Source organism: Amblyomma maculatum, chromosome 4 (genome assembly GCF_055883805.1).
Source record: "Amblyomma maculatum isolate TAMU_Amacu chromosome 4, ASM5588380v1, whole genome shotgun sequence".
Lineage (NCBI taxonomy): Eukaryota > Metazoa > Arthropoda > Arachnida > Ixodida > Ixodidae > Amblyomma > Amblyomma maculatum.
The window spans coordinates 69365260-69388799 of NC_139347.1; the positions used below are offsets into that span (position 1 = coordinate 69365260).

At 43.2% G+C, this 23540-nt stretch overlaps 1 protein-coding gene across 2 annotated transcripts; it reads left to right on the plus strand.

The window, feature by feature from the left end:
• Positions 1 to 939: 939 nt before the first annotated feature.
• Positions 940 to 22239, plus strand: LOC146191334 (uncharacterized). 2 transcript variants are annotated; one of them, XM_084601876.1, is made up of 12 exons: positions 940 to 1038; positions 1900 to 2022; positions 3463 to 3582; positions 5818 to 5974; positions 7040 to 7167; positions 7499 to 7546; positions 7891 to 8004; positions 8337 to 8538; positions 12570 to 12749; positions 16328 to 16528; positions 20301 to 20518; positions 21816 to 22239. In XM_084601876.1, exons 2-12 carry the CDS (start codon positions 1915 to 1917, stop codon positions 22005 to 22007), a joined length of 1668 nt encoding a protein of 555 aa, XP_084458002.1. In that variant the 5' UTR covers positions 940 to 1038; positions 1900 to 1914; the 3' UTR covers positions 22008 to 22239. The 2 variants fall into 2 exon arrangements, with proteins under 2 accessions (XP_084458002.1, XP_084458003.1); XM_084601877.1 differs by lacking the exon at positions 940 to 1038 and adding an exon at positions 1070 to 1268.
• The last annotated feature ends 1301 nt before the right edge of the window (positions 22240 to 23540 follow it).

The following is a 23540-nucleotide window of genomic DNA, read 5'->3' on the forward strand; positions in this document are numbered from 1 at the left end:
CAATATTATGAATTTTTTAAACACATAATTGACGCTATGGTGAAATAATTGCCGGCAGATTAAGCAAGGCTAATCCCACCCGTAGCATGAACAACTAAACTCAGGGTGCAGTCCAACGTGACACCTCACAGAAGCCGCGCTTGTGAATCCCTGCTCTATATTATCCCTGTGAGTCTACATGATCGCGGTTTAAAATGCCGACCGGGCGAATCCGCCTCATCACTTCCTTTTGTGCTAAAAAAAGCAAAACAAAACAATTTTTTTTCAGGTGCTATGCGATTTGATTGTCTTGTGTCGGCTAGTTAATTATTTCCCTTGCTAACAGCGAGCAATTTCTCATGCATTACTTGAGAACGGGGCCGGCCCGTGCTTCTCCTCGAGCATTGCGGGCCGGGCCGAGCTCAGTAGAGCGACAGTTCGGGTCCGGGCTTGAAGCCGCTGATTGTGCCGAGCTCAGGCTTCTGAAATTCAGGCCCGTGAAGTGCTCTAATTTAGTGCGGCCTCTTTGCCGTTTTTTGTGCGCCACCGGAATCAATTTGAGCTTATAAAGCAAACTGCCGTGCCTGTGTGTGTATATATATATATATATATTATTTTTTATATTTTTATATGCCTTCTCATACATCATTACCCATCATGATCCTCTTTCTTCTCCCCTTCCCCTTACCCAGTGCAGAGTAGCACGCTATATTTTAATTATTCAGGTCAACCACTCGGCCGCGGTGGGGTTCGAATCCGTGACACCGTGAACTCTGAAGCAAACGAAATAAATGACCAACCGCGCACTTTCGTTTCTACAGGGCTACTTAAAGAACAATGCGTCGTCGCCGACAGGCAGGATCCACCAATAAATGCTCCGTTATTTCACTTGTTTCGCTAGTAAGCGAATACCATTACAATTTGAGATTTTCCAGCAGCCGTGGCTATTCTATGATTGGCTTATTGGTCGCTGCTTTTGTGAAACTCGTTGCGCCTGGCCACACTGTTTTGCAGCCGCCCTGCGGGCGCCATATTCCTCTCGCTGTGCATGGTGGGCAGGTGAGTTCCCAGTGTTCAATTTTTTACCCAAGATTCTTGAGTGTCTTCAGATGTGCCGTAGCATCCGTGTTGACTTCTGCGTATGATCGCTGCGTCGAATGTGGGCAATTTTCAGCGCGAAATCGCCGTTAACAGTCGTTTAAATTGCCGCACATGTGCAAAATAATCTACAAGGCCGCCATTTGTCGAAAGGGGATGCCGTCCGATGCCGTCACACCGTTCTTTAAATGGTAAAACATGCCCGACGAGTCGCTAGCCCTGCCTGTTTTACTTTTTGCCCTGCCTCCAAAGCTGTGCGATTAATTTAGCGCATTGCGGCGTTGCCTAGAGTGGATTTTTCGCATTTGACGTATTTTTGAAGGAAGGTTGCGGCGTTAATCTTGTATGACAAGCTTGACAAGCGTGTTTCAAAATAAATATTATTCTTATCGCTTCCAGCTGCGGTCTGCCCGCATTATATTTCTCCGTGTTTTACCGCTTTGAATAAATTTCATTTGTTGATTTTGCTCGAGTACCTTAATGTCTGTCTCGGTCGCAGAAACGCCTCACGTCCATTTCTGAAATGTCCTGGAAGAAACACTATTTAATACTGATGCCACACTGACCTGCCCATTGAATCTAGCCGCTGAGCACACGCGTCTGCGAAAGTGCATCGTTTCATTCCACTGCATGCTGAGAAGCTCGAGCGTCTGTAGGCACACTGTGACGCTGCCTACACGCCACGGTAGATTTCTCGAGGTGAACTACGTGCAACAGCGGCCTATTTGCGCTGGGAGTGATGCAGTAATCATAAAAAAAAAAAAGGAAAACCCTTTCTAAATAAACTTTATTTGATTGCTGACTGTTGCATATGCATTACAGGCGTAGCAGGTCCGCATGGATGACCAAGAGAGCAATGAAGGTGCCATTAGCGAAGACAGCAGGGAGGCTGACAATAACGTTCAGGAAGTTGTCAGTCTACTACTCACACCTAACGTGACACTGGTAGGAGGACCATGTTTTCTTGGATGCTGTCTTATTTGACATTTCATTTCGGGCGCGTTGCAGGCGCGAGAGCAGTGAATTCACCTGATTTTATTCATTTTTTAATTGTGTCACTGTATTTCAATACAATGTGGGTGGTGTTAATATCATCGTAAACCGTTTCATTGTTACTGTGTATCATTAACACTTCTTTTTGGGCGAGTTGGTACATATTTGGAAAACTTTGAAAGAGCGCAAACACACACAACCACTAAAGATGTGTCTCGTCTCTTATCTTTAGTGGTTGTGTGTGTTTGCGCTCTTTCAAAGTTTTCCAAATACTGTGTATCAAAATGCTAAAGGACAAGTTGTAGGTTCTGGAAATTTTTGGTGTCCTTCCAAGCTTTCGTGTTCTGGTTTTCACTTCCGTGAAGTTCGAATTATGTGGCTGCCGTGGCTACAAACCTAGTTGTTTCTTCTACAACTTCACTTTGACGGAATTCTGATGACAACTCTAATTCGTGCTCTTTGTAAAAGGTCATTATGTGGCTCCTTCTGAGTATGCTTATTTTTATCTAACAGCAAGAGGTATTTATTGTGGAGGAAATTTCATTTGTCTATTTTCCCTCTACTTGATTTCCACTTGTAATGTCAGCACTGAAAGGACTCTATGATCTCTGTTTTTATGTGAATGCTGGTCTTGCCAAACCTCTATGACTTGCATCCATAAAACTGTGTAGACATACTGCAAGTTGAAATTGCCGGGTGGTTGTTCATTGTTCTTGCAGATTTTGCTTATAGAAGCTTTGTTTTTAGTGGAAGCCGAATTTTTGTTTTTAGAATGTGGTAACTGACAAGCTAACCAACTTGCATGTGGAGTCCGTTTTAAGTTTGGAAAAAATGTTGCTGTCATTTTTTTTTTTTTTTTTTTTGCTAGACATATTCAAGTAAATGTTGTCAAGGTGGAATCATCTTTAATTAAAATTTTGTGCTCTTCGTATGATGGTCAGTTTGCTGAGTTTGCAAAGCTTTGGAGTCCTCACAACTGTATAATAAAATTTTGTTTCCTTAGTAATTGTTCCCTTATGTGAAATCTCTTTCGTGTGCAAAATTTTAGAGCAAGTGAGTCATTAATCTATTTATTTACTCCCCTGCCATACTTAGGTTGTAATTATCAGAGTAAGCTTTATTAATCAGGATGCATTATTAAAAAAACAAAAAGGAGGGGAAATGATCTACTGAAGAACCATATTAGTAGTGAACCGAATAAAATGCATTTGATGACTTCTAGTTACAAGGGTGCAATTTTCTTGGCATGTGTTTTGTATAAGAGGCTTACAAGGGTGTTTTCTAATGTGTGTATTTTGCTTTTTGAAGTCATGTTTGCACTGCAGTTTATTGCGCCTTCCAGAATGTGGCAGACTATGTTGTTCTTTTGCCCTCTATAAATGGGCACTGCAGGAGGAAGATGTGGCGGTGGCTGCAGCCGATGTGGAAGAAGATACATCTGACCAGGACATCTCTTGTGACCCTGAAGGAGCTGAGGTTGCTTCAGCTGTGGCCACTCTAGGTCTTTCACATGTTAGTACACCACTCTTATATTGTAGATCATGGTAGAGGAAACTGACTACTAGCTGTAGATTTAGCAAAGGCTTAAGGAAGCCAAAGTGCTTTTTTCTGCATTTATGTCACTTTCTCTCAGGAAGCCTTGACAGGCCTTGGTAGCATAACAGAAGAATGCTAAGTGAAATGGATTGGACACTGTTTAAGGGGGGACATGGCTCTTAAACTTACTTTTCCAATTTTTTTACCGAATTTGATAAAACCTGGTATTCTGATTCAGTTTGTTGCACTGATTTCAAATATATAACTATTTTTTCAATTGGCCAATTAGTTCAAGAGATAACAAAATTAATTGTTCATAATTTGCAGGAACAATTAAAAATAACTGCACTATAAGAACTTAGCACGGACGCATTGCTATATACTAGAAAGCATAATGAATACAATATTAGGAGCACTTTTTTGATATAACAAATATTAGTGATGTTATAGCAGTTCAAAGTTGTCAATTTTGCTTTAAATCAGACAGAAGGGCACCCACATTTGGAACAGGGAACGTTGAACTGCTATAACTTCGCTAATATTGGTATATCAAAAAGGTGCTCCTAAAATTGTATTCATTATGCTTTCTAGTACCTAGCAAAGTGTCCATGTGAATTTTAATTTCATTTATCTTTTGAACTAATTGGCCAATTAGAAAAATAGTTATATATTTGAAATCAGTGCAAGAAACAATCAAAATACCATGTTTTAACAAATTTGGACAAAAATTGGGAAAAATAGTTTTAAGAGCCATGTCCTCCCTTAATAAAAACAAATGGAATGCACTGAAGTTTTTCTGCAGTATCACTTGCTGTGAAGGAATACAGCCGTCTGCCTCTTCTATTTCTTTGACCTCTTCCGTAAGTGGGCCCCTCAATGTCATGATGCATCTGCAGGAAACTATTAGTAGTAAGCGCTAACCATGTGATTGCCAGCCTAGCAAAATCATCAAACTCTTGTAGGCCATGTAACGTGCTAGTCTTTTGATGTTAAACCATCAAGAAGAACCATGTCAAACGGAAGCATATTTAAACCCCGGCAAATTTTTTTGGCGTGGCCTCATCACGAGGTCACTTATTTCTGTTTCTGCTGTATGAAGCAAGAATAAGCATTGTAAGGAACTTTACGATCCCGAACAGACTGATACTAGGGTCACTAGTGTTGGCGGCTTCTCACAACCAATAGTGAGCACTCAACACCTCGTTTTCTTGGAAAACAATTGTCCCCTGGAAGTTCTGGTGTCTTGTGACGGCAGTTATAAGTAGAGGTGTAATATGCTAGTGTGACCTGCTGGGCAGGCACAGAGTTGCCTTTTCATTTGCCTCTGCATTAATATCTTTACGTGTGTCCAGATGATTTGAGTTACGCCCATGGTTCATTTAGTTTTAGTTCGTAATCTCGACCGCCGGCAGCTTCATTTCGATAGAGGGGAGACGCAGCATCTGTGTACGTTAAAGAACCCCAGGTGGTCGAAATTAATGGAGTCCTCCACTACGGCATCTCTCATAGCTTGAGTCGCTTTGGGGCGACCCTACAAACCAAACCGGACCAATCATAATTAAATGTAATGTAGGGAATTTTTATTGCCCAGCACCAGAAGCCATAAGCATATGCATGTTCATTAATCCCTTGTTCTTATCAGCCATTATCTGGTGACGTGCGCTTTTTAAAGTTCTCTTCCAAGATTTGCTGTTCGTACAATAGCCTCACATTTGGGTGTCCTTGGTCTCACTCTCATGTCTTCAATTTTTTTCTTTTCTTTTTGTGTGAGAAAAGTTTGAAGCCCTCTTGATAAGCAACTGGATAACTTCATGTCTCCTGTTTTGAGAGGGAAGTATGGAACAACATTTTAGGCTTGTTGCACACTTTCACTGGCAAGCATGATGCTTTCATACACTCACAAAAGGGGTGATATGGTAGCCAAAGCAGGCTTCCCTTTGCCAAGATGCAAAATGACGTGTTTCAAATGTCTTGCACATGTTTGCACATGAGAGGTTTGAAGCCCTCTTGATAAGCAACTGGATAACTTCATGTATCCTGTCTTGAGAGGGAAGTATGGAACAACATTTTAGGCTTGTTGCACACTTTCACTGGCAAGCATGATGCTTTCATACACTCACGAAAGGGGTAATGTGGTAGCCAAAACAGGCTTCCCTTTGCCAAGCAAGATGCAAAATGACGTGCTTCAAATGTCTTGCACATGTGTCGTAGGAAGTGGACCCTTGCGGCCTTGGAGTCAAGCTGGAGGATGGCTCAACAGCATTTCTGCACGGCTTGGATGGCAAGCTTTTGGGTGGAACCACGCATGCCATCACACTGGAGGATGGCTCGACAGCTTATATACAGGCTGGGCCTAGGGGAGCCATAGGTTGGTTGGAGTCAGAACTCCAAGCTTGCTGAGAAGTGACACATTTTTTTTGTTATCACAGGGCAGACAATTTCATCCTGACCAAAAGATTTGCTTTACTTATAACCACTTTAATATGCAACAGAGCGCTAAGTCTACCATGTGTAAATGTAGATGCATATTACCATGGAATTAGTCGATAGGCTGTGGCCACCGCACATAAAAAATTGACAGACATTGTTGTGGGTAGTTTGCCTAAATTCCAAATACTATCACTTTGAAATTTTAAAATTGTGGAAACTTTCTCCTACAATTTCTTGCTGCTACATTTTCTGAGCGGTTGTAAATGCTGTTCTGTTCGCATAAATAGAATAGCAGAAAATTATTCACTAGTGAAGTTTGCTCCAGTTGAAGCCTCCAGTGTGACTCTAGTACACTAATTCAGAGAGCCAGTGCTATAACCTATACAGAGGGTTATATCAGTACCACAGTTGCTAGCATACTACTATGGCATGGTGTTAACCTTACAGTGCATAACATACTGGGCCACTTCCATGGCATGAGCCTTTAGTCAGGCTCCATGTGGTGTAGAACGATCATTCCTGTCACGGGCTGAGCATTAACCACAAAGCTCTCTTGCTGTAAACTTAAGGTTTTCTTGCTTTTTAGTTTAGTTTATTTGCCCTTCCTTTTTCACTTGACACGCACCATATCTTGGATCTGCTTCAGTGCGATTTTTCTTTCTCGTTTTTTTCCCTGTGAAATGATTTCATTGAAGCTGAATGTGGGTGAAAAGAAACGTCTGAGAGACAGGCATTTCACTTCAAGGCATGTCTCAGTCAGCATGAACTCTATTTGAGAAAGCTTTCAGGGCCCCCATAGTGACTCATATATTGCTTAAAGACCAAGGCAGAAATAAATGTTTTTTTAAGTGTTTGCATGTTGGCAGTCTGTCTTTTTTTTTTTTCCTTGATTCCTGAAATTTGTGAGCTGATCGCAGAATATTAACTGCTGAAAAGTCAGTGCCGTTAGTTGTTTTTTTTTGTCTGAATGGTCGCAATTTGGTGTTCTCTTCCTTATCTACAGAGGGCCTCCAGGCCGTCACTCTGGAAGACGGTACAACAGCATACATTTCCACTACGACAACGGCCGAACAACTGTTTGGCTCTGATGTGTCCGAGGCTACGCTTGGTTTAGAAGGCATTGCTACAGAGGTGGGCCTTCTTCTCACTGTGTTTTCAAAATGTTTTTGTGTTAAGTATTTAAACTATAATGCTGCATCACCTGGGATTCTGTTTTTAGCATAGTAATGACTTCACATGGCAGTACGCTTATTGCTTGGCTTTATGTGCTTTCAACGGCTCCAGTTAAGTCGCAGGTAAAGAAGTCTGAGAACTGTGCAGTTCTGATCGTAGGTGTACTTGAAGCCCTCTGAGTGGAAATATTGTTGGATACTAAACTACGTTTTGGTTACTACTAGTTGAGAACACGGTGATCCTAACCTTACTTTGAGAAACAGTGAATTGAACACGCTTACCCTTGCAGGAATCTGGTGACAACATAGAAGAGGAGAGCGGCTCGACAACTGCAGATGTGAGTGCCTTGAGGTGTCCTGGCTGGTGCACGTGACCCATAAGCTCAAAGTCCTTCAATGATCTTCAGAGTAACAGTAGTGCAGACCTTGCTTAACTCCTCTCACCATGGCTGCACTTGCTGCCGTTACAGGTGAGAGCGACCTGTTTTAACTGCAGGCATGCTGGTTAATCTGTTTAATCTGTGGCACCGCTGCATATTGAGATCACCGACAGGTTTCATATCAGCTGCAAGCAACACAGCAGCACGTGATGAATGCCACATTGTCGCTCAACTGCACGCAGTGTCACCTCATTGTGTTGTTTGCATCTTCATTGTTTCTCTTTTTGTGGATTGCTTTTCAGCAACTGATTCACATTGCAAATGGGAATGCCACAAGTGCAGTTTCGAGTGAAAAGGCATTTATGTGTGCCTACCAGGGCTGTGGCAAAGTGTACACAACATTTCACCACCTCAAGGTATGCATCCAGCTGTGTGAAATCCTTATTATGTATGGCACTAGTTAACAACCGTACTCAGTACTTGGTGCGGCGCAAGAGCTAATTGACCTTGATGTGTACCGACTATGTAAGAACTGTGTGTCTAAACTTTTCTTTTAGCCCCATTTGTTTTGCATAGTTTTTGAAACAGTGTTGTTTACTCTCGATTTTGTTTACAAATGAGTTTTAGGGGTGCTTTCGAATGTACGGTTCATAAAAATTGAGCTTTGTATTGCTTTTTTCTGCCAGCCTTGGCGATTTGTGTTCTTGAGTTGACGCTCTCCTAATCCAACTTGGCTGGCACATGACAGGTCCACGGACGCACTCACACGGGTGATCGGCCCTTCAAGTGTTTGGTGGATGGCTGCAACAAGAGCTTTGTGACTGGCTATGGCCTCAAGAGCCACACACGTGTGCATACAGGCGAGACACCCTACAGATGCACGCATGATGGCTGCACCAAGACCTTCAAGACATCAGGGGACCTGCAGAAGCACGTGCGCACGCACACAGGTCAGTGTTCTCCTGAAAGCCTTCTGCGTGCTTGGAGCAGTTCTGTGATTTTCACATACACATCTTTAGGTTGCATATGACCTATTGGTCACACAGCTCGAGGGTCGTGCGTTTGATTGGTTCAATTAATGGGCCATGTCACAACAGTAAAATTTCATTAATGTGACTCCTGCTGATTCGAAAATTCGGATAATTCGAACTGGTAGTGCAGTTCCAGCTGACGCCATGTAAGTCTGTAGCGTTGGACACTCGTTAATTTGAACATGGGTGGATTCATGCCAGCTAATTTGGATGGGGGATCGCGTCGAGGTACGACCCACGCAGCCAGCAATCCCCGAAACGGAGGTCTTGAACAATGGTACCCACGCACAAAGCCCAGACACTTGTGTGCATTATTACGGGAACAGCAATCCGAAGTTTTTCGCTCAACATCACGTCATCCTGCGGCTGTGATCGGGTGCACACATCAGCCAGTCGTGCGGTTTTGAATGCTGCTTGGCGCTTCACTGTTCATTTATAATGGGATGGCAGCACGCATTTGTAATGCTTATAGATGTACTCCTTGCATGCAGCCATATGCTACTTCCAGTACGTTGAAACCACTCTTCACCATGTGGGCTGGTTTGTGGAAAAACACCACTGCTACTGTTACATTGTGAAACAGGCAGCGGAGGCCTTTATGATTTTGGAGCACTTCGGTGTTCGCGACGGTGTGCACACAAAACAAAGCACTTGACAAAGCTAGAAAAATGTAACTTGGGTTTCATCTCATATGCTGACAACCATCATACAGGGGTTCATTAGATAATATTAGTACCGCCATGGTTTTCGACTGCTTTCTTCAAGCCCACTTCATAATTAGAACTTCCAGTTAATCTGAACACCATCTGGGCATGATTGGTTGCAGATGGCACATTCTTCCGACGTCACTCAAACTAACTCTTTATAACACACTTTTTTATTCTCACGTAAATTATTGTCATCTTGTATGGGGAAATGCAACACATTCTTGTCTTCACAAAATACACATGTTGCAGAAAAGGGTCCTTCGCTACGCCTTCAATGTTAGCTAAGGGTCACCCAGCAAAGGTCTCTTTCTTGCAGCCGGTGTGGTCCAAATCTATGAATTATATCGATACCGGTTGAGCATTTCTTACAAAACAGAAATAAAAAATTGTACAAACCATATTCGACGATTGGCAAACTTGCAAGAGAAAACCACAAATTACCCTTTCAGACAACCCGAACAATGGATGGTGCCAACAGCACGCCTAAACTCAGGGCAAGAACGTTTGCAATTCACACTCCCTTCCCTTCTGAACGCTTATACATCTGCACATTTTGACTTATTCACTTGTACTCATAAGGTATTGCGTAGGATGTATATAGAAGGTAGCTCTGAACAATTTTCATCCTCAGTTGTGCCAAAATAAGTCTTTGCTTCTGTATCTTATATTTTATGTATGAGAGTGTGATATGTAATAACAATCTTTTTATCCCTGTGTTTACTCAGTACGCTTGAAGTGCTCTTGCGATGTATAGCATTACATTTTTGTTCTTTTGTTTCATTTATATGACACCAGAAGTTGAGTCGTTGTTTGTCTTCTACTGTTGCCTGTAAAATGGGGGCTGCGGCTTTGTCAAGCTGTATTTTTACAGCTTTTTCTGCAGCTCCTCTGTCCATATATCTTTGAGGCAGAAATAAAATTTATTTATTTATTTATTTATTTATTTATTTATTTATTTATTTATTTATTTATTTATTTATTCTTCTGAAGGTAGAATTCCCGAGCATTTATTGTAGCTGTGGCTCATACGACTTCGCGACTCCAGCTTATTTCCTATTAGTATGCGAATATCCACTTCTGTTTTTGTGGGCTTGCTTACCCGAGAGTTAGAGGAATTCAGCACATTCTGGAAGCACTGCTGTATATCCTTCAAAAAGAGCAAAAGGTGTTGCTTCTTTGGTTCGAGAAGCCATAGTACATCACTACTAAACATTGTGCTCCCTGCATGCCTTAATTTCTTAAATGTTTCTTTTAGTGCGTTAGCACAAAGACCCCACACCTTGATTGTTTTTTTTTTTTTGCTTGCTTGTTTGTTTGTTGGGTCCTCTTCACAAGCATGCCCTTGACAGGTGGCATGGTCCTTGGCAGGTGACAAGTGGCACTGGCAGGAGCTGCCATCTGTGGTGGCACTATTGAGATTCAAATTTAACCCTCTGGGAACCTTGTGTCTGGAGATTGACATGGTACTCCTAGGCCATGCAGGCACAGTTGTAAGGAATTGTTAAAGTGGGGCTTCATATCCATGCCTGGTGGTCTTGCACATAATGTGGTAGATTACGACTGTATGTTAATGAATATGTCCGACCTGAAAGTGAAACTGAAGTGAAAGCCGATGTGCTGGTGCACCTAATTTGCATTTTGTCTAACCGCGCTACATCGGCCATATTTTTATTTTATTTTTTCTCACAAAAAGACCACTAGTCGGCACTTGTCGGCACCTTTCACTGTTTCAGAGCAACTAGTAATGTTGTCTGTTGTGCTGTAGAAACAGTTGAAGTTTGGGGCGCTATTTATTATTGCAAAAGCAGTACTACTCCAGGTCTAACCACTCGTTGCTGTGTGCAGTGTCCGTGGTCCATTATAAAAAATCAGCCTGCCATGACATTTGAATTCATGTTCCCCTGTGCCACGGGCAGGAGCTGCCAACTCGAGTCGCTCCTTTCACACGGGAGGGTGATATCAGAATCAGCCTACCAGAATTGTTTGCATTCTCGTTACCCCTACGACACGCAGGCACATAGGGGAATAATGTAGCAGGCAAAAGAAGGTTCTGCTGCTGCTTTCGCAATTCAACTAGGGTTAACCAGAGCTAAACCACAACATATTTTTTAATAAAACTCATCTGCCTAGTATGGCTTGGCAGGGTTCTCACCACCATAATGGCATGCCCTTTCAATATTTAGTCTTACTGTATTTCATGCAAATGCTGGCAGAGTGGCCCAGGGTTCTCTTTATTTTCTCATCTTACACAGGAATACCTAAATGCTGCAATGTCAACTTTTACAGCTTATGCTGTGTTTTGCAGGTAGAGCTAAAGAATTTTGTTTGAGTGAATGTTACGATATGCTTATGGCTCTTGTGTTAACGCCTAATGGCGGGAGCCAAAATCAAATCTAAAAGTATACTTCCTCTTGAGGTAAATCTTTTTGTATTCTTTGTGTGGTGAGTTTTTTTTTTTTTTTTTTTTTCAGTAGCCTTAAGAGTTAGCTCTTGCTTTTTCTTTTTTTTTCCCCGCCATACAGTTTTGTTGCAGGCACCTACTTAACTAGGATCGTAGGGATCTGCATGTTCGGATGGTGCAGTTAGTCTCAGATAAATCAAATTATTGCTAATATTAAGCTCTCAGAGCATGCCCTTGAATGTTGATAATCGAATTATGGCTTATGTTGAACTTTTAGAATACCCCTTTGAAAGTTGATAATTGAATTGTTGCTTATATTGAACTCTCAGAATATTCCTTTGAATGTTCGATGCAAAAGTATAGCAGTGTTCATGTTTACTGACCTCCCGTTTGCCCCAATGTTCAATATATCAAACTGAGTGCCATGCTTCAGCAACGGTTTCTTCTCCTAATGGAGCTCGCATGATCAATTTTCGTATAGGAAGATGGTCGGCTCCTCAAACCAGGGCGTCTGTGTTGATGTAGACTGTTTCACACGCAGCCGTTGAAGAAAAATACAATGACGGACTATATTTGAACCTTGTACCAATTCCAAAAGTATTTGAAATGTTACAACATGCTCAGTTCGTGTAATTTAAAAAATAACTGTTTCATTTGTTCGTATAATCAGATAATAGATATTTGATTCGCTATTTGAAATGCCGGATATTTGCACTTCCCTCATTCCATGTGACTTCTGGATTTGAAGTCAACTTTAATCTATAGTACTCTTCTCCGTGAAGAGTACAGACAGAGTTTGGCTTGCAAATCAGTGAGGGCTATTTTGTTCTTTGTCTGTGCAGGAGAGCGACCTTTCAAGTGCCCTTTTGAGGGCTGTAACCGTGCGTTCACCACATCGAACATCCGCAAAGTACACATGCGTACGCACACTGGCGAGCGCCCGTACGTCTGCAAGGAGGAGAACTGCGGCCGCTCATTCGCCAGTGCCACAAACTACAAGAACCACATCCGCATTCACACGGGTTAGTCCACCAAGGCTAGCTGAGCTGCAATTGATGTGAACTGACTTTAGTAATTGAAGTGAACTTCACAGCAAAGCTCAACATCTGTCCAGTCCCATAGTCGTCAAGGTGCTGTAAAAGACATTTCTCATTTATAATGATCACACAATCAATTTAGTTACAATGTCCACCCCCAGGAGGTTCCATTTAACCTTTTCCTGCAGCATCTCCTGATGCCTGTCCCCATTAAAAGGTTTACGTGGTGGTGCTGTTTACCCAGCAGTTGTATGTTAACCCGTCATCAGCCAGTAGAATCGTAAAGAAGTACAGTTACGGAAATTCCAGCTGTAGCTTCACAGTAGCGTACAGTATAACAGCAGCACTGTCAAACAGACAAGGTTTTGCTGTGTTGCACCAAATGGCTGCCTGTTATTTTTTTTTTTTTTTAACTTTAAGGCACCTCATTGCAGCAAGTATCGGGTGCAGTAGAATCTGTACCTACTAACCTCACAGAGTGGCAAAAAGTATTTAATATAGCCAAAAATTGTGCATTCAAAACAGGAGCAAAAATTACTGAATGAAGCGTGGAAAGTGCATTCACTGCATAGTGCTCGCAGTGCATATTCTGCATCTGGCAATCTCGCCTGGCAATTGCGGCATTGGTGATGTGCGCTCAGTGCACCAGGTGCATACTGCACAACTGGCAAGGGCAGCACGGGGCACTTATCGGTGCATTGGCGGCCCCACGTTCGTATCTTCCTTAGTGGATCTGTAGTGCTGGGAATATTCAAATTTCATGCCATCTGGGATTGTATCATCAAGATTCTACTGTAATTAAAGATAAAGACATTAGTGAGGTTAGCTTGTTTGACCTCACATTCTTGAAGCATCACTTGCTTTGTTTTAGCGGGGAATTATAAGGGTGTTTTGGTGTCTCAGAGTTATTTTGTTTCTGGGCTGAATGTAATGAAAACGCAATCTTTTCGTTTTCTTGTGCCGACTCCAGATATATTTTTTTCACTATGTTACTTATTTCAATTGATATTGCACATTTATATTCCTTTGTTTGCAAAGACAATCGAATGAAAAATACATGCGTCATGTGATGGAATAGTATAATGTGGAGGAAATGCATTGTTTGAAGTACCGTTCAGATTACTAAGTTGATATTAGTTATTCAATGTTTAAGTTCACTCAGTGTTGATACACCTAGTTAGCTAGCAGTGTAAATAAGTGTGACAAAAGAATTTGAAAGCGTAGGCTGAAAAATTATACCTGAAAAATTTATAACCATGCTGCGACAAACGTTATATATACTCTATCTGCTCTAGTTGCTGAGATATCCTTCTTGTTAACTTGAAAACTGTCAAAAAGTTCCATTTCGAGATAATCAGGAAAAAAAAAGAATAAAAAGATGGTGCCGACTGTTTATGGCCAGATTTGGGGCTGGTAAGAGGCTCCTGCATGGCAACTCTGTAACCTTCCATCTGTCACACTCTGTGGCATTCGGAGCTAAAAGCTCAAACTGTGACGTGGCCTGGCCGCCTAAATATACTGCACAGAGGTGTGCAGAAAGGGTTGGGGAGCAGCGAACCCCGCTTTTTTAATATGTGTGTCAAATTTTAACAATGTTCCGATCTGCCAAACTACAGGATTGTCCGGCTTGTGTAGCTGCAACATGATGCAGCCACCGTCTTTTTGTGAACCCTGGTTGCCTGTATAGATACAGTACAACCTCGATAATTCGAACTCGGTTAATTCGAAATCCCGAATAATTCGAAGGTTTTCTGCGGTTCCGTATTTTCCAATGTAAATTTGGCCGGATAATTCGAACAGGCGGCCTGCGCCAGCTTGGTTAATTCGAAAATTTGGACTGCTATGCGGCAATGCCTGATCCATGTTTCGCCGCAAACCCGGCGAAACGACGGCCCTGCGGAGCCGCGAGGCAAAGCCACATAGTAATGGTGATGATTTATAGGTGAAGCGCCCCAGCCGGAGCACTCTCTGCACAAAAATCGGTCCATCGTGCGCCTCGCGCACCGCCGAAACACGCGCCTGCAGAGGAGAAGACGTGCTTCACTGCAACACGGCGGGCATACCGGTTTTTATCACGTGACCTCGCCCCCACTCCATCCCTTGGTGTGCTTCGCCCACTCTTCCCCCGTGCCTCCGACGCTGCAAGTACGCCACCACCACCGCCGCGCCGGTCTCGCCTGCGCCGTTTCTTTGTGTTGTGCGCTGTGGTTATGGGTCGGCTACTGTGCCGTTTTTTTGGGCGGGACTGTGCAGAAGTGCTAGCTTTGTGACCATAGCAGTGCAGAAATGCCAAAGTACAAGACTTTAACGCTGCAGCAGAAGTTCTGCTTGATCCAGGAAGCAGGCAAGAGCGCTTGTTCGAAGACCGAGTTGGCCAAAAGGCATGGCGTGCCCCTCTCGACATTGTCCACAATATTGAGCAACAAGTCAAAAATACTAGAGGCGTACGGCGAGACCTATTCTTCGAAGCAGTCACGAGTGCGGGCTTCCACGTATCAAGATGTGGAAGCTGCTCTGCTTCGCTGGCTGCAGAAAGCAAACGCTGCCCACCTTCCCGGTCAATGGAACGCTACTGCGGGAGAAGGCCAACGATCTAGCTCTACAACTTGGGCACGAGGAATTTAAGTGCAGCAATGGATGGTTTTGCCGTTTTAAAGAACGCTTGGAAACAAGTGGAGCCCACATTGATCAGGCGGTGTTTTGAACACGCTGGTTTTTCCAGTGAAAGCACTGTTGATGCCGATGCAGACCACCCATGTACTACTACTCTTGACAAAGAAGGAGCAGAGTATTGCGACCGCATCAATGCGCTCTGCGCAGAGGATGAGTCCAACGCAGTCGGCTTCGCCGAGTATATCAACATTGAAAGCGAAGAGCAGACTGGCTACTCTGACTTGGAGAGTGAGATCACTGCTGGTATGAACATGCGCGATGACAGCGACGATAGAGACGACGACACCGACGAGCCTCCCCGAGCACCTGCTCTTGGTGAAGTTATCGGATCGCTGAACGTTATCCGCAGTTTTGTTGAGTGCCGCGGTGGAAGTTCAGAGATGTTTCATCTATTTGACCAACTCGAGAGCATGACCTTAGGAGCCGCAAACTACCGGACGCGGCAAACCAGCATCTCTGATTACTTTCAGTATTAATTCAAAATATGCCGAATAAAGGTGACACGTTCCTGCAACGAATTTGTTTGCCTAAGTCTTATTTCTTGGTGTGTTCGGTTAATTCGAAAACCCGCTTAATTCGAAGATTTCTCGCGGTCCCGATGACTTCGAATTAACGAGGTTGTACTGTAATATGTGCCATTGACGTCACATGAATAATCTCTGTATGCAAACTATAATCGAAAATTGCAATTACAGCTAATGTATAACCCAGCAAATGGAAATCTCATAGGTAGTTTTAATGTGCACAGTAGATTTTAGAAATTTCGCTGTTTTTCAAGACCTGAGACCCCTGTGTATTGAGTAAATGCAGTGTGCTACCTAGAATTACACTGAGCTTAAAAATGCGAGTTGTGCAGTTTTCATTTGCCTAAGTACTTGCGTGTCTTCCAGGTGAGAAGCCGTACGTGTGCCTTGTAGCATCCTGCGGCAAGCGCTTCACCGAGTACTCTTCTCTGTACAAGCATCATGTGGTGCACACGCACAGCAAGCCCTACATGTGCAACCTGTGTGGGAAGAATTACCGCCAGACCTCCACCTTGGCCATGCACAAGCGCACCGCTCATGGCTTGCTCATGGATGACACCCGACTTGGTGCGTTGTTGACCTTCTGTGTTCTTTTGACCAGTTCTTCATTTTCTCTTGCTTCTACTTTTTGTGCATAGTTGAAAATATGATGAGAGCAGCTACTTGACGTCGTGCTGTAACTTTCAGAGTAGCAAATTACTTCCAAGAGAGAAAGGAAACATTTTTTTGAGGCGCAAGCCTTTCTAGGCTCATGGGCTGCGGAATGTCTGCAGGAAATGTCTGCTGGGAATGTTCGCACAAACTCAGTTAAGAAAAAAAAAATTAAAGGGTTCAATGCTGCTGAACCGAATATGGAGCGGAAGCATTAGCTGCGGGTGACCGAGCGTTCTTCTCCTTCTTTTTCTTCTTCTTCTTCCCAAGCCCACATATAAAGCCCCACTTTAGCCAAGCCATATGAATGTGCCTTAGTGGCCTATAGGGGTAACGTGAATGCCAGGGTCCTGGTAAGCTGATTCTGACATAACCGTCCCATGTGAAACGAGAGATCCAAGTTGGCAGCTCCTGCCAGTGGACCACTGACACGTCCACATACACGGCACACAGCGACGAACGGTTAGACCTGGCATATTATTGCTTTCACAATAAAAAAAAAATCGGTCTCCGCCGGGCATTGAACCACAATCCCTCTATCCCCAGTGGAGCACGCAAACCACTCTGCCACGCCAGGCTCGTGAGAAACTGCTCGTTATTTTCCTTATCTAGTGTGAGGATAATGGTAGTGAGGGCAACGGTGCATTCAGTGATAATGATAATGATCATAGTAGCGATGACAATAACTGCGTATTTAGTTCATAGTGATAGTAGCAATGATGATGATAGTAGGGATGGCAATGACTCCGCAGTTAGTGAAAAAGGTACTGTAAAGTGGCTTTTCCATTTGTTCATAGTAGGTAGTATTGACCTTAGTACATTTAGTACATTACTGAGCAAGGAAATGATTGGTCTGTAGCGATCTCCGAGTGATTTCTTGTGCCTTACTAAGAAAGAAATCTGTCTAGGTGATAGTGGAAGGTGATACAGTGGAGCCTCAATGTAATGAAATTCACAATGTAACGAATTTTTTTATTTCCCCGATCTCTGCCCCATTAAAAATCATGCATTTTTTTCACGATTTAAAGAAGTAATTTTATGCTGCACTTTTGATTTAATGAAGTCCTTGCGCATCACATGCATGTAGTACCAGCAGCCACCTTGACAATCTGATGAGAACTCCAGCCCTGACTATGGCATTTTACATCTGCCCTTTTACGTGCCTATTTTGCTGGCAGTCTGCAATCTGCGAGCAAAACAAAATAATGATGACATGGGCGTACCGCCGCGCCAACCGTCGTATGAATGCAAAACCCACGGTGCGGAAGTTTTAGAACGCGTCATGCCATGACATAACTGGCCTGTCCGAATGACAAAGCAATAACCGGAAAAACCGTATTTACTCGCGTAATGAACCCACTTTCTTCTTTCTTCCAAGAAAAATCGACATGAGTTGGGGGGGGGGGGGGGGGGGGAGGAAATCTTACTTTTCTGGGTACTGAACCCAGAAAAGTTAAGATTTCCTTTTTTTTTTTTTTTTTTTTTTTTTTTTACGAGCGAGTCGTCTATCCCGGCCATTAATCATCAAAGAAAGCAGGTCGTCGGCCGCAACCATGACGCCGCCTGCTCTTAGCATGGTTAGCATGGCTCGCTTCAAAAGGCTCTTGCTGCTATCACACATTCCAATGACTTTGGGGAGGGAGGGATGGTGCTCACCCCAATCGCTGCATGATAAACCAACCTACAAGCTGAACAAGCACTGCAAGCACTCCTCTCAAGGCTTCTGGCACTCTGCCGAGTTCCCCCCCGCCTTCTCTCCCTACCACTAGTGCTAACGCCAAGAGACGCACTGTGCTGTTCTCGCTGCGCAGCACCTTGGTGCGCTACCAAAGAAATACACTGGACTGCAATGGCGCGAGAAAAAAAAAAGGATGGACGCACTAATGACAGTTTTATTTTATTTATTTTTCAAGTTCTCTGCCAAAAGTGGGAGGTGGGCTCTTATGCAAGTGAGTACGGTACACGTATGTGAAGCCCGAGCAAAGATTGCCGCACCCAAGGTAGCCGCGTCTGCTGGCGTGGCCGATGCGGGCTTGCGACTACATCTAGTTCACTATTATACCACAGCCCTTGATCAGCTGAGACTCGTATTACCTCTCTCTTGTCTCTCTTTGCAAACGTCGGATAATGATATCAATGGCGACATTGGCGGCGGCTTTGAGTACTAGGCACTGTGCTCACCCTTTGCACACGCGAAAAATTGTGCGTTTGCATCCGTTTAAGCGGTTCTGATATACAGAATAACTTCCGGTGTCCTAATTAGCACTATTATTGCTAGAATTTCTTGCTTATTTCCTGAATTCGTAATTTATACGTTCATAGCTGTGTTCCACAAACCTGTTACTTCATTTGGGTAGCTAAAACATAGCAACCTCGGCGTAAAAAAGTTCACGATTTAATTAAATTTTTGGCTGCAAGTAGGACTTCGCTATATCGAGGTTTGACTGTATATGTTACTGGCTGGACCCTTGCAAACCTGACTTAGGTGTCCACTGCACGGTTTTGACAAAACCTTGGTGTTGTTTGTGGGCTGCCTCGTTCCTAGGGTTGAAAGAGTGGGCTAGCCATGTGGCTGTTATGGGATCCTCAAGACGGCGTTGGCATTGGTGCCTGCTTTGGCTAGAGCTATTGCTATTGGCTCTGCCGTCTAAGTGTGCCAGCCCCACTGGCTGCCGTGGACTGCTTCAAGATGAGGGAATGTAAAAGCAATGTCAAAAGCAAGCAACAATGAGCAGCACATGCAAATCCTAAGATTTATTGTTGTACGTGGTTGAAAACATGTAGCCGCAAAGTCAAATGGAAGGGAAGCATCATGGCGATGTGTAGTTTTGGCCATTGATTTTGTTTTAACGCTTCGATGTGCTCTTGCATACGTTAGCATCCGTGCATGAAATGCCAGTGACTGTATGTGCGATTGCGCGGCATGTAAATGAAGAAACGAAGCTTCTTGCAGAAGTGGCTTATTATTTTGTGCAGCCTGAGGAGCCAAGTAAATGAATGAACACATATACTCGATTTGAAGTGCCTGGTGTATTGGCCATCTGGAGCAAGAGGTGTTGATTAGTGTCAGTGCCGTAATGCACAAAGTGCTGATTGTTCCGTCAGCATTGCATAAGTGAGAGCACTCTTATGATCGTGCAGTGCAGGTATCATGCAAGCACCACCATCTCTTATCGGCCATAGAACTGCACGTATCAGCCGGCAGTAAAGCAGTAGTAATGAACAGGACGCACACGCCACGACCTTTTGCTTTTCTTACTCCCATTCAGTGAAAGGGGTGGTGCCATCATTATGTCGAGAAACGCATATCACTCATGGATACCTGGAATGGAAATAATTGAAAATAGGACATGTAGTGCGAGATCAACATCAGTGCATACCTCAAACAACTTAACTATATAAAGTAATGAGTTTACTCAAAGAAAAATTTCAATTTTCATAAATCCAGAATTTGTCTGCCAACCAGGCATGCTACTACTGGTTATGCCATGAAGGCACGCTGGTAAGCCTGTCTTTTTCTTTTTGTTCCTGTAATTTAAATATAGCAGACCATGCTAATGATGTGAATCAATTAGTGGTCACTTCAGCAATTGTCGTTAAAACTCGATACATTAATCTTTTTTTCTTTCTTTACTTAAGGGAGTAATGCATAATAATGTGGTTTTTATTTCATTGCACTCGTTGGCAGAACTGGGTGAAGATGAGGAAGAACTGGAAGAAGATCTGGATGAAGCCGAATCGATGCAAGATGAAGAGGCCGTGATTGACCCAAAGCCTAGTGGGAGGCGGCGCAGAAGGGCAAACCTGCCTGCAGCAGCATCTACTACAACCACATTAGTGGTGCAGCAAGCCGGATCTAGCACTGGCAACACAGTGAGGCTTTCCTTCGACCCACAGACATTGCAGGCAAGTGCTTTTACATCAACTCACAGCTCGAAACAGGAGGTGGTTGCCAACTACCACCAAACCCCACATATAATACGAGGGTACTTCCAGACTCCACCATGTCAGATTTCATTTGCATATTATGTATGCGGATTAACACGGATTAACACAATCTTCAGATTAAGGTCGCAGTTCCAGTTTCGTTATTATATTTAATTCTATCAGCGTCGGGCATCCAGCGGGAGGAGGTGCGATTGGGGGTGGTGTCGGTTGGCAGTTTCTAGCGCTTTTGTTTCGGCACCATTTAACCGCGTTAACCTCTCGAGTCGCCACACATGCATCCGAAAACAGGTCCAGCGTACTTCACGCAGTATCGAGGCTATGAAAGAAGCACTCGTCATTTTAAATGGCAAATAATCATAGCTGCCGAAAGCACCGGTTTGCATAAAGTGCTAGACTGGATGAGGCAGGGAAAGCCTCCAGATATTGCTACTGGACAGCTGAAGCCGACCTCTCCAGCCACACTGGCCGTGCCCTTGGTCAGACCGCTGATGCTTATCAGCATTCCCATGGAGCTCATAAATTGTGCTTTCAAGAAATGTGAGGTATTGAACACTTTTAAAGTTACTGAAAAAGAGTTTCTACGTAAACATGTCACTGGTACGACTATAGATCAAAAAGGGTACGTGTACCTATGATCATTTCCTTTAGTTCTCATTTCTGATATATGTTACTCTGTAGGGGTATATGAATAGTACTTTCTGTAAACAATATGGACACTGAATAGGGTAGTTAAAGACCGAATCGATTATGAATATTTGTATGTTTATTTACTTCTTGTGCAAATGCAGAACAGTGAAGCGCTAGCAGTGGCACTATAAGTCATGTAGTATTTATCGTAGACTGGGAGTCATGGAGTAGCTGTAGCTGACAATACTGATCTCCATTGGGGGCATATAACGTGAGGCTAGTATATTAACTATGTTAACATATGTTAACTATGAGGAAATTATTATGTAAGAAAAACTATCAGAAAATTTCGGATGAAATTTGATTCGTTTGGTGAATTAAGGATCTCAGATAGGCTTGTAAAAAAATTTCGAATATATAGTATTTGCATGCCCGTTCTTCTGACCAGAGGTAGTAGGTGCCAAAAAAAAATGCAAGCAGACCTATTACGATTCAAGTTAATGTGGTAGTTATTCATCAGTGAGTACAAGTTTTAGTGGAACAGTGTAGATTTTGCCATTTGTAGTCCTAGGAGCAATGGCTTAGCCAGGTAATGAGATTCATGTGTGATTCTCTGTTTGTAATGCAGGAGGAAGGTACACTAGTGCAGACACCGTCTGGTCAGCAGATTCTGCTAGTGGCTAACCCCGCCCAATTGTTGGCACTCCAACAACTGGCGCTTCAACAAGACCATGGGTTGGCTGTAACTGACGAACAGCAAGGCAGCATCCTCGGAGGGGAAGATGTCGTCATTACTACAGCTGCCCTTTCTGATCACTGAGCCAGGACTGATAGACGCCTTTGTCCGTCGTCTCTTTTTTTGCCTGTTTTTCTGCCCTCTTTGTACATATGTGTAAATCTATGTACAGATTAGCCGAGATCCTCGGAACGCACAAATATCTCCTATATGAGAGGTTTTTGAAGAAAGAGACTTTAAGTGCTGGGCACTGGAAATGTCTGCTTGTAGAAATAAAAATGTGATCAACACAACCTCATTTTTGATGCATGTTGTGTGATGTGTTGTGAAAGTGCTATGCACATTGTGCCTGTCAAAAGTATGTGTTGAGTAACATTTTTCTGATTTTTGTAAATAGTCTTCACTCATTGGACAGCTTTGTTTATTACAGTAACTAGTTTCAAGGTGAGTAGTTACCTTTAACCCTCAGTTAAGTGAATTGACTCGTTTTCTGCACCTTATTTGAAGTGAGCTACTACACATTTTATATTGGGCAGTATTCGAGTCAAATTTGCGAGCTTTGTGTGGAGGCAATAATTTACAAATATTTCAAAAGTGTTCCTGTCAACCGCTCGCAAATGATTTGGGTGAGACACCGCCATGCACGCAACAGTGTTGGACATATCTTTATTGTATTTTTCAAGAAAAATAAAGAAAAAAAAAAAAAAAATCTCCCCACTGATGTCATTGGGGCTGCTAGACGTGCCCACTCATTAAATGGTCCCTAGTTAGGCGGTCGGAGTGTGGTGGATGCGCTGTCGTTATTTTCTTAATTTTTTTTTCTTGCGCACCAGCGTGATTTGCGTTGAAAGAAGAGAGGGGGTGCATCATTTTCGATCGCCCATATGTCGGTTGCTATGGTACTAGCTTCAAAATTGTCGATGTTATACCTATTGCAGGTGTGAATTTTATAATTTTAGTAAAGGGCTTTTCGTAGGCCCGTTAATTTTACCTGAAATGTTAAATTGCAAATTTTTTTTGGGTTAAGGAATATGTCTTCTTCAGCATCAGCCTGACTATACCCACTGCAGTGCAAAGACATCACCCATATTTTTCCAATTAACATATTCCTGTGCCAGCTGTACACACCTAATCCTTGCAAAGTTCTTAATCTCATCCGGCCACCTTCCTGATGCCCCCTGCTACTTTTGCCTGCTCATGGAATTCAGTCAGAAAAGGGCCCATAAAAGGCTATTTACAAAAACTAGGAAGCGTGCATGAGCAATAGTTATCCCATCAATCATCATCGCAACGCAAAAATTCTTGGCTACCTTTATTAGCAAAGAAGATTTGGGCGATCGAAAATGGTGCTCCTCCTCCTACCCCTCAACTCAGCCCACGCTGGTGTGCAAGAAAAAAAAGTAAACAAGTTGCACCCCGTCCCGCCCACAGAACTTGGGAGCGTCCAATGAGCGGGCGTACCCAGCAAGCCTGTGTGACTTAACATAGAAGGTTTGCGCGTGGGAATGTGCCGCCCCAATCGGTCATGAGCGGTCGCCATGAAGCACAGTTTAAAAATTATTTGCAAATTATGCACTGCATTCGAAGCTTTCAAATTTGACGTGAATACTAATAAGG